Source organism: Artemia sp. Qi Xiang Cuo, chromosome 14, assembly GCF_049724085.1.
Source record: "Artemia sp. Qi Xiang Cuo chromosome 14, ASM4972408v1, whole genome shotgun sequence".
NCBI lineage: Eukaryota > Metazoa > Arthropoda > Branchiopoda > Anostraca > Artemiidae > Artemia > Artemia sp. Qi Xiang Cuo.
The window spans coordinates 70,744,808-70,756,322 of record NC_142807.1 but is presented as its reverse complement, the minus strand read 5'-3'; the positions used below and the strand labels follow the sequence as shown (position 1 = coordinate 70,756,322).

The 11,515-nt window shown below is 33.5% G+C and overlaps 1 protein-coding gene across 1 annotated transcript in view; it reads left to right on the top strand.

Annotated features, from left to right (window-relative positions):
- Positions 1-6,408, top strand: part of LOC148944812 (uncharacterized) — a 9,206-nt gene extending 2,798 nt beyond the window's left edge. The window contains exon 2 of the mRNA XM_089100151.1: positions 2,601-6,408. Within this exon, the coding sequence (XP_088956277.1) occupies positions 2,601-3,092 (492 nt within the window). The 3' untranslated portion in view covers positions 3,093-6,408. The remainder of the gene's footprint in view (positions 1-2,600) is intronic.
- Positions 6,409-11,515: the final 5,107 nt, after the last annotated feature.

Here is an 11,515-nt window from a genome sequence, read left to right as displayed (position 1 = left end):
CGAAAGGAGCTAGGAATTTTGCAAACTGAAAGACTTATTACTCCACAAATGTATAAATTATTTTACCCTAAACGTTGTTCAGCTCCTAAATTTTACGGGCTCCCAAAAATCCACAAAGATGGAGTCCCTCTACGCCCAATTGTGGCTTCTTATAGCTCTCCGACTGCCAGATTGGGGAAATGGTTGTCAACACTTTTTCGCCCCCTTATGCAAACACAAACTTCATACATAAGAAACTCAGTTCACCTTGTTGAAAAACTAAAAGACATTGAAATAAAAAAAGATACAATTTTGGCCAGTTTCGATGCCATTTCTATGTATACGTCTTGCGACATTAAAAAATGTGAACTAGCTCTTCAAAGGAAATTAGAAGATAATATTGATCAAATAGACTACAAAACACTGGATTTAGAAACTATTATGCGTCTCGTCCGTCTTTGCAATAGTTCCTCCTCATATTTCCGATATGATAATCAATTTTTCACCCAAATTAGGGGTTTACCCATGGGTACAAGTCTTTCACCATTTTTGGCAACTTTTTATATGGAAATCATAGAAATCTCTGCTCTAGAAAATTTTCCGATGAAACACCGGTTCTGGGGTAGGTTTGTGGATGATGTTATTTCTCTGTGGGAGCATGGAGGAGAGTCACTTAACTCCTTCTTAATTCATCTAAACCCTTTGGACTCTAACCTTCAGTTCACTTTAGAACTAGAACATAACCACAAACTTCCTTTCCTAGATGTTTTAATTTTCAATAAGTCTCCTGGCCTTGAATTTTCTATTTATAGAAAGCCTACGCATAACGATAGGTATTTGCATTTTTCCTCCAGCCACTCTCCCTGCATAAAAAGAGGAGTTGTTATTTCTTTGGTTGACCGAGTAATAAGAATATGCTCAGAGCCTCACATAGACTCAGAATTGAACTATATTAAGGACATTTTATTTTGCAATGGCTACCCTATAAAATTACTTGAGACCATTATAGACAGAAGACGAAAAAGGCAGAGGGGAGTGCATCAGGTCCACAAGCCCCAACAGATACCGTCCCATTGGTGGATGATAAGAAACTTTTCACTGTTCTACCCTACATTCCAAAATTGAGTGACAAATTGAAAAGAATCCTTAAAAAACATAAACTTAGCGTCGCCTTTAAAAATTCAAATATTACACAGAACTTTTTTAACAACGGCAAAGATAAAACTAGCCCCATTCTGGGTAGTGGTTTTTATAAAATCCCTTGTTCTTGCGGCTGTTTTTATGTTGGTAGAACCCAACAGCTATTGGGGGAGAGGTTATCTGAGCACAAGTCCTCAATCGACAAGGCAATGACGTTACGCCAAAGGCCTGAGGTTTTTGATTCCGCCTTGGCGCAACATTTGTACGAGAATCCACACAATTTCATTTTGTTTGACGAGGCCTCTATCGTTGCCCCCGTTAAGGGTCTCACGCAAGTTTTCAGGGAGGCAGTTGAAATAAAAAAGCACATTCACCAAAAAGAAGCTCTCAATAGAGAAACTGGAGAAATTTTTTTAAGTCCCATTTATGACAAAATTATTAATTCTGATCGTTTTTACATACATCCACAAAGTTATATTGTGCAATCGAATAGAGTCTCCGATAACAATCAAACTGGAAAGCGATCAGCCTTTAAAAGTGCTTTACGCAAAATGAAATTCTGAAATGCCATTTAGACTTGTGTTTGGTGTTTTTATTTTAAGGTATGGTTTTTATATTTTTATGAGTTTTATTCTGCACTGAGGACGGTCAAGCGGAGGTCTTGACCAAAATATTTGCATAATTTTTCAATTTTTTCACTGGCTGTTAATTGTCCTCGTTTTCTTCCTTTCTTCGCGATTTTTTGTTTATCATGATTAGCCAGTGTGGTCTCAGAAATTATTTATTAAACAATTAGTTGTAAAACATGTATTTTTCGATCTCATTTTCTATGGCTACAATAAAATAAAGCTTAAAAGGGCTAGGTTACGTCTATGTAGGATAGGTTTCCGAAAATTGTGCTTCTGGCCATCCCTTTGGAGTTGGACATTCCTTTGGAGTTAACGAGAAGCAGGAGGCTACTGAATTGGTTGGGAAGACGTCAAAAGAAAGGGTTGAAAGGAATATAGAAATCGATCGGAGGGAGTAGTAACAAGCCATGTTTTGAACAGAATAGGCCTGGAGGAGCGTGCGTAGCTATGTGATCCTTGAGAGTTTGGTGCTGCAATAAGTTGTTACGAGTATTAGGAATAATAAAAATCCATTATTCACTGGTGTTTTCACTCCATTTATTTCATTTTCCCTTACGCCGTTTATTGATTTACTGATTTGGTACCGAAAAGCAAATATAAAAAGATACAGGCAAGATTCTAAAAATTTGGTGGTCAGTTTTTGCCGTTAACCTGGATCCACCTTGTATTTTAGAACGGAAGAATGAGATAAATAAGGAAACCAACGAGATTCTGGTCTCTATTCCTTATTAAATATTCCTGTATTTCTTAGCCCCTAGTCTATTCTTCTATCTTTATAATTTGTACCACCTTAAAACATATAATCTAGTCTACCGTCCTCATTTCACAAATAATTTCAAATTATTTTTTTAGGTTAATGGAAGTGGTCAAGTTCTCACCGTGCCCTTTGATGCTTTCAAATTCCCAGCATCGGATATAGTTCAATTTAAAGCGTTGGTAACACCCTGTTTACCCTCTTGCCAGCCTGCAGAATGTGATATGAACGACAATTTTGGACTTGAAAGGAGTTTTACCTCTTTTGGAAAAAGAAGAAGAAGAGAAGCTGATAATGATCAAGAGGAAATGCTGTTAATTCAAACAATAAGGATATCTGACAAGTTTGAGACAGAATCTAAAACAGATCCTTTCAAAGCTTCTGAAGGAGGTGGAACGTCTATAGCGAAGTCTCTCGATAATGAGACATGCAGTAACATTGTTAGTTTATTTATTGCTTGTGGTTTATTTTTAGTTGCACAACTTGTTTTGATTGGTGCGTTTGTTTATATATGGAGTAGGCAAAAACAAAACAAATCAGACAATGTTCCTTCGTTTAGTCCTTATGTAAATTCGGCGTTTCAACGGTAAAAAAAAGAAACTTTTGTAAGGGATACCAGTGAAGTTTTATTGCCACTACTTTATGCTTAATTTGACGTTTTGTTCAGCGAATGTAGAATTCTATTCGTCGACATTTAAATCCGGTGTTTCAGCCATAGGAAAAATCCTTTTTTTTCAGGATAGGCCTACCAGTGATTTTACTGTCATTTTTCTATGTTAGAATTGGGTTTTTATTCTCCGGATTTAGAATTTTATTTGTTGAAATTTGAATTCGAGTTTTTTTTCTGTAAGGATGCGAGTGAAATTTTACTTTGCTACAATGATTGATTTACTCGCCAAACATAGAATTTTATTTACCGATATTTGAAGTCAGCATTTCAGGGATATGAAAAATACCATTTTTTTAGGAATACCAGTGAATCTTTCTGTCATTTTTCTGTGCAGGGGTTCGGTGATTACTTGGCCGAATATAAAATTCTATTTATCAATGTTTGTATTCGGTGCTTTTTTTAAAGGAAACGAGTAAAATTTTACTGTGCTATAATTCGGTGATTTACTTGCCGAATACAGAATTCTATTTGCCAATATTTGAAGTCAATTTTTCAGGGATATGAAAAATTCTATTTTGTAAAGGAATACCAGTGAAACTTTACTGTCAATTGTCTATGTAGGAATTCGGTGATTTCTTCGCCGAATATAGAATTTTATTTGTCAAAATTTGAATTCGACGTTTCCTTTTTTTAAAGATTACGAGTGAAATGTTACTCTTATTTTTCTACGCTGCAATTCAGTGATTTGCTCGCTGAACGTAGAATTTTATTCGTTGATATTTGAATTCGATGTTTTACCAATAGGAAAAAATCCAATTTTTTTGTGGTGATACCAGTGAAATGTTATTGCCATTTGTCTATACTGTTATATTTTGACGATAAAAGGGACTTAGGAAAGTGCAACCATTTGAGAGAGTTAAGATTGTTTGTTTTTTTTAATCTGAAGGAACGCAAGAACCATGATTTGTTTTTGAAAGTGAGGTCGGACGAAAAACCTGAGAGAAATTCAGTGGGATGAAGGTTTTTTTCGAGAGTATGGACAAAATAAAAATTTAAAATGTGACCGAGATTTACCCAGAGTTTTTGTCGCACCCAATTTTTTTTTTTAGTATTTGGAATAAAATTATGCATGGCATAAAAATTTGTGGCCTCAAAATTAAAAATATATTCTTAAAATATATTTTTATAAACACTGTTTAATACAGTAATAAAATGTACTGAAATTAATAAAATATAGAGACTAATAAATAACTAATAAAGTTAAAAAAATAAAATAAATATTATACAAGTAATTTTACAGGTATTAAAATATACAGTAATAAAAAATATAGTTTCTAACCAGTGAGTGAAACTGGTTCTAACCAGTTTCTAACCCTTTTTAGTTAAAAATTTTTACTTTATTATACAGTTTCTAACCATTGGAAGCCCTTTTTAGTTAAAAATCCTTACTTTAATGAAAATACTGTTTTTAACCATTCGGAGCAAGCCCTTTTTTGTTAAAAATTTTTACTTCAATAAAAATACAGTTTTTAACCATTGGGAGTGAGGCCTTTTTAGTTACAAATTATCCGACCTGCTGCAATCTATAAAAATTTAAATGAATTTTTGAAAGATAAATTTGGCTCCAGTTATGCATGGAATGAAAAATTTTGGCATCAAATTTAAAAATACTTTTTTTTTTAACGCCAGAGTCAATTTATCATAAAAGTCGAATTTCGAGGAATAATAACATATAGTGAACGTTATGTTCATGAATAGTCCAGTGCTACTCTTAGTACAATATACCAGTACTTTATGTGTTGTGTCATTTATTTTTGAATTTTTTAATTCTATTTTGAATTTCAAAGAAACAAGAAGAAAATTCTTGAAAACTAGTCTAATATAAAATGTCAAAATTGTTGCTTCCCTTGTAACTAGTCACAGGTTTCTACAACAGCTAAATTGACAATGCATAAATTTGAGTAGTTTTTGGTTAATTCCCTTGTATTGTTACTTATTACGAGTTAACGGATTAATATCATATCATCAGAATTAGTATAGATTATATAGGAAGGAAATGAAATGTAATGAAAATACTCTTACTTTCTTAACTCAGCGAACTTGTGCTATTGCGAATTTAACCCGTTTTAGCTAGGATCCCCAATACTTGGACAGTGGCTAATCATGGACAAATATTTTGATTAAAATGTATCCTTCTTAAAATATATCCTTAACTTAGACAAACCTTACAGCCCAGCTAACCTAAATACAAGTATTCTGCTTCACAAGACTTGTCTTAGAATGAAACAATTCATGATTGAGCAAGTCTGTGATCTAGATACTTTGTTCTAACTTTAAGATCCCTATCCAAGATCGGGTTGAATATTAAAGTGTAAGAACATGAATAGGCTTCACTCTTTAATGTGAGTGCATTTAAAATAGTTGTCATTTTCTATGGATGAAATATTCAGGCAAATTACATGCATATTACGAAAGTCCAGTCAGCCTGAATGGGGAAACAATCCAATTTCTAGGTGTTATAATGGAGATTTTTCAGTGATTTAAATGTTGAAGTGGCGATTAGCTGTCCAACTACTGGTGGTAATACCAGCAATAATAATCACTTACGCTAATGCTTTAAAAAAATATATAATTAAAAATAATAATTAAATATAATATTAATAATAATTAAAAATGAAATATTAGAAATAAAAATTAAAAATAATTTACGCCGATGCTTAAATGTTTAGTTACTCTCCTGGAACAGTTATAAGAAAACACTTTTTTGGGAATTCATGTCCGTGCATTTTATAACATGTTTGTTGGAACACCTACTAGCGGGAGGAAGTTTCAACCCCCATTCCTCATCACTGTAGATTCATTATTACACAATCCACCATTAATTACATGTCCTTTTCAGTCAATTAGGAATTAATCCAAAGAAAAACGTAAATATGTTTTGCTAATTTTGACAACTTAGGTTGCTACTAATTACGATTTATTTGGTCAAAACTTTTCCAAGTAATTCTTATTTGTATATCTTTATGCTAGTTATGTCTCTTCCCTTATTTTTCGCTTCTCTCTCTGTATTATTACACTTTATAGTTTACTATGATATTGTATGAATTGCCCATACATAGAGAAAAAGAGAGAGAAAGAGAATTATGGTCTCATTATACCTTTTGCAATTTAATGTTATCATTCAATTGTTTATTCTGATGTTTGCTGGGGGGTGATGGGTACTTATGAGTGAATTTTTAAATTTTTGAAAGTCAGCAGTTTTGTTATTAGTCCGTTTGATTATTAAAAAATGTTTATACATATCTTCAGGGTATTGTTTAGAGCTTGTTTTAAGTTTGACTTTATTCAACTTGGATTAAATGGTTGCCTGCATACAGGCCTGAGGAGAAGGTGAGGAGACAAGATTGGGAAGACACGAAATAATTTTGGGCCGCAAACTCAGGAAAGATCTTGAGCCATGAGAACGCTTCCAAAGCTGCGGTCTTCGATGGGATAAAGATTAGGTGATGATTGCTCGTTGAATTAGAATTGCCGTCGAAAGTAATTCCGAAGTTCAGCCGTGCCGGGTAGGACGGACAATCATCTGGCTCCTGCCAGAAGTAAAAATGAATTGATAAATGGAAAACTCCTTTTGTCTTAAATTCTAATCCAAGTCCTGACGAAAGACAGAACATTTTGTCAAGTAAAGCTTCTATACCAATCCTGGCTGATGTGTCTGATCGAACCTGGATTATCTAAAGTATTTATTTGAAAACATAATTTTCCCGGCCAATGAAGGCCGTGAAGCCTTTGGAATTTAAATCCAATACTGTAGCAAATCAAACATTCGCTCCGATGGACATTTTTTCTTCGGGTGACCTGATACCTAGCATAAAACTTACCTTAGACCTTAGATTCTCCTGTGCCGCCAGGGGAGCCTAGGGCAAAAGTGAATATTCGTCAATCGGGTCTGAGATGAGCCGCTGCGTAGATATCTTCCCAATCTGGTTAGAGAGAGGCATTCAGGTGGCATATGTCACTGTTTTAAGTTTGCCTCAATTTGTTTCGAGGTCTCCCTTGTTTCCGGCTTCCAACTGGCTGCCACTCAAGTGTAGACTTCGGGATTCGATAGTTTTCCATTCTTAAAACAAGGCCGAGATACCTCCATCTACGGGATCTGATAGTGTCGGTTATTAGTGGTTGATTGGTGATTCTCCGAATGGTAACTAAACCTTGACTATTAAGTCCGAATGGTGACTAAACCTTGACTATAAACCTTGAGCCTAAAACTAAACCTTGACTATTGTTAGGAGAATATCCTGCTACGCCTAACATATTGCACTTTTTTTTGGAAAAGGAAGGTCTCAAATTAAAAGGTTCAGTTTTAAGTACTACCTGCCTCCTCAACTCTGAAAGGGACTGTATTGTGTGAGCCATCATTGTCATATGACTCTGGTCGCATAAACATCATATGGTTTTAATATTTTGACTGTACAAAAATATTAATCTTTCATTGATATTGCTGGTTGTATTCTGACCACACTCCACATTAGCGACCCCATTGTGGATGAATTCTTGCTAGCACCCATTTCTTCGTCATTATTATCGTTATACAAATTTCGTTGATCAAATATTCCTTGTCCAGTAGCTGTCAAAAGGTGCTAGCATAGATCTTACAACTATTACTGTGACCACCACTACTAACAATTCATTACAGAGCCGTAGAGCTGTGCATACCCTTCCTCCACCTCAATCTATTCGAAGTTTAAATCTTTAACCTCCCATTGAATATTCTTTAAATCCTTTCTTATAACCTGTGTCTATCCCATTTTGGGACGAACTGCTTATCGTAGGGCCCCAGATTGATGCTCAATAAGCGCAGTTTCAGTCAACCTATTCTCCTTAAGGCATGACCTAGTAATCTTAACTTTTCTTCAGTCTAGCTCCAGAAAGCAGGACCGGACTAGGACCACCCTTCTCCCCCAGCTTGTTGTAGGTAGTAAATAGTAAGTGAAACGAATGTCTAATACTACTCTTGGACAGTTCTCCTGGATAACATGTAATATATATTCTTTGATCGTTTGGAGCCCCCCCCCCCGTTTAGAGCCAGACTTTATTGCTCTCATTATTACGGTTTTCAACATTTTAACCGTAGATGGCAGATTCATCTTCCTATTCTTTCAGACGTTTTTCAACTGTGAAAAAAAATATGTGCCTTGGGTACGTCTTTGAAACATCCACCATCTTCACCAATAATACTACCCAGATAAGTTAAGCTATCCAATCGGTCAATTTCTTCGTTAATTAACATCACCTACTCACCCTCACTTTTTCTGTTTTTCATTCTGCATTGGGGTCTCCGTATCCCATGTAGTCAAGGATTCAAGTTCCAAGCCGATCAGAGAAGAAGTTTTTTGGGCCTCATTTCTTGTCGCTGGGGAACACGGCCAGGAATAATTAGTGTGTGCATTAGGTTTTTCTTAGCTCAACTTTGTTGAATCCAATGGCTATTTCAAAATGTCGGTTGGATGTCTTAGAGGGTTAAGGGGGGACTGAATAATAGAAAATGGCACGGGAGAGCCCCTTTTTCCTCTCTGAGCCATGTCAACTCTTAAAAGGGCACTAGAACTCTCAATTTCCAATCAAATAGCCTATTATGAAGTTTGTAAGCCCTCTACCTCACTTACTCTACAAAGCTGCCAGGAGAAAAGACAATAATAAATGAGCGGTGCCTCTGACAACGCGTGCAAAAATGTAATGTTCCTTGTTGCCATAAGGAAAATATTTATCAGCATACAGTGTAATTAAAAACTCGCTTCTTGAATTTCAAATGCTATAGTTCATGGCTCACTCCTTACTAGTCTGCGCCTATTACTGCAGCCAAGATTAATTTTAAAAATATTTTACAAGGGAATTGTTTTCAGATATAACTAAAGCGGGACCATAAGACCTCATTAATTTTATTGTTATTTATTTAATTTTTCCTTTTTGACTTTTTAACTAAGTGTTGACTCTTTTTTTATGTCCTGTGTACAATGAGATTTCAAAAAATATTTATCCACAAGAGTTAATTCTTGAGCCTAGCTATGGGATGGGACACTCCGACCATTTCTTAGATTTAAATATTAATATTTCAAATAATAATACATTAGTTTTTAAATTATATAATAAAACGGACGATTTTAATTTTGAAGTAATTAATTTTCCATTCCTGGAAAGTAATATACATTCAAATATTACTTATTTGGCTTATTATTCCCAATTATTTAGGTATGCAAAAATATGCAGTAATTACACAGATTTTAAACATAGATGTAAAAAGCTGAGCGAAAAACTGATCTTAAGAGGTTTTTCTGCCAAAAAAATTAGTTGGCAATTCAAAAAATTTATTTTTATGTTTCATAAACTTTCAAGCAAATATACAAAAAATTAGAAAGAAATACTGAATGATCTTTTCATATCAATTCTCCGGCACGGTTATATTTTTTAAGCTCGAGTTTTTAGCGGTATTCACACAAGATTTTTAATGTGTAAATAGGTAATTGTTCCAAGATAACAATGAAATCCAAACATGTACATGTCGTCATTGGTAACAGAATGGTCTCTGTCAGTAACATCTGTGATTTTATTAGGGAAACATTGAAACACTTTTTGTATGTAATTTTTAATAGCTTGACTAGTATGCATGTATTTCACAAGTTTTAGATGACATAGGGTTACCATATAGATCTTATGGTAGAGGCTCCACCGTGCCGGGTAAAGAATGTAAAGCCTTGAAACCCGTTAAGGCAGGTGGTATTTTTTCTGATGAGCCCTAAATGGAAGGTTCTACTTGATAATATTTTGCTAGATTTAAGGTGCTTTTGCAGGTAAATTTACAAAAACTTACATTTATTAATGAAAACGTTGCATGGATTCGGACAATTCTATTTGGTTGACGGTTTCGGTATACTGTTTTGTTCTAGGTAGTTGGATAGATGGGTAAGGTAAAAGCCTTATTCAATTGCACATTTGTCTCAATTACTGGATTAGGACAACAGTTTTTTTTTTTTTTTTTTTATTTTTTTTTTTGCCAAATAATTACCTCTTAAACATAATATGAATCCAGGTTGGATCTAGTGCTGGTGGAGGAATCATCAAAAATTCCTCCCCGACGGACCTTAACCCTGGTCCAGGTTTTACCTGAAATTGATGATTATTTGGCGAATCTATCACTTATTTTATAAGGGTTGCATAAGAAAATTTTATATTTTGGGTAGTTTTTTTTTTTTTTTTTTTTTTTTTTTTTTTGTATCTTTAGTTATAGAAGCCGAATTAATTGTGGACTTTTGGCTTGGGTTTTGTTTTTGACTTTTTTATTTTTTGTTATTTTGGTTTTATTTGATTTTTGATTTTATATTGAATAATATTGGTAATGATTATATTCAAAGGGGTCTGCCGAATATTAGTAAGTGTAATGGTCGTTGTTTTCTTTGTCAAGATCACTTCATCCCTCGAAATTATGTTAAAAGCACTTTATATAATAAAAAGTTTAAATGTTTATGAACTGGATAGGAAAATTGCAAAACAAATAATATTATCTATTTACTAGAATGTAAAAATTGTCAATTACAATATGTGGGGGAAACAATTAACAACATATATAAGAGATTTTCGGGACATAAAACTACAATTACCAAAGAAAAAACTAATAATGATCTAGTTCAACATTTAATAATGGTACTTGCTCTGTATCTAATCTAACTATTACAATTTTAGAAAATCTGAACCTAAAAAAATTTACTAAAGAATAAAAAAAAATAAATTACGCAGACAAGAAGAGTATTGGATCCATGATCTGGGTACCGCGTATCCTTTTGGGCTAAATGATCGAGATGCAAAATACGGAGATATTTCGAATGTAGTTGCTAACTCTATTAATGGGTTAACTGAGCACCCTTCTTTTAATTGCCCCACTAAACATAAAAACAGACCAAAATGACATAGAAAAAATAATGAACAAAATTATTTATATTTAAATGCAATTTTAATCGATTTAGTTAACATATTTGATACTAATGGAATGACTAGTTGAATAAAATCTTTAAATAAGTTATCAAGGAATAATTTAATAAAAGTATTCTGGATTGCAAAAACTAGTACAACATGTAACTCAAAAAATAAATTAATTTATGATGCAGTTTGCATTTTAGCTAAATCAAAATTTATTTCAAAATATAATAAATATGATAAAATTGTAAATAAGGATAATAGATTATTTTTGTCTATTAATTTTTGTTCTAAACAAATAGAAGATATTAATTTGCCAAGAATCTTAAACCAGCGGAGAGTAAAGAATGCCCTTCCATGTAATTTGGTGTATAATGGTAGTCCAATTTTAACACATAAATTTTCAAAAACAATTGGTCAAATGATTTTTAACTA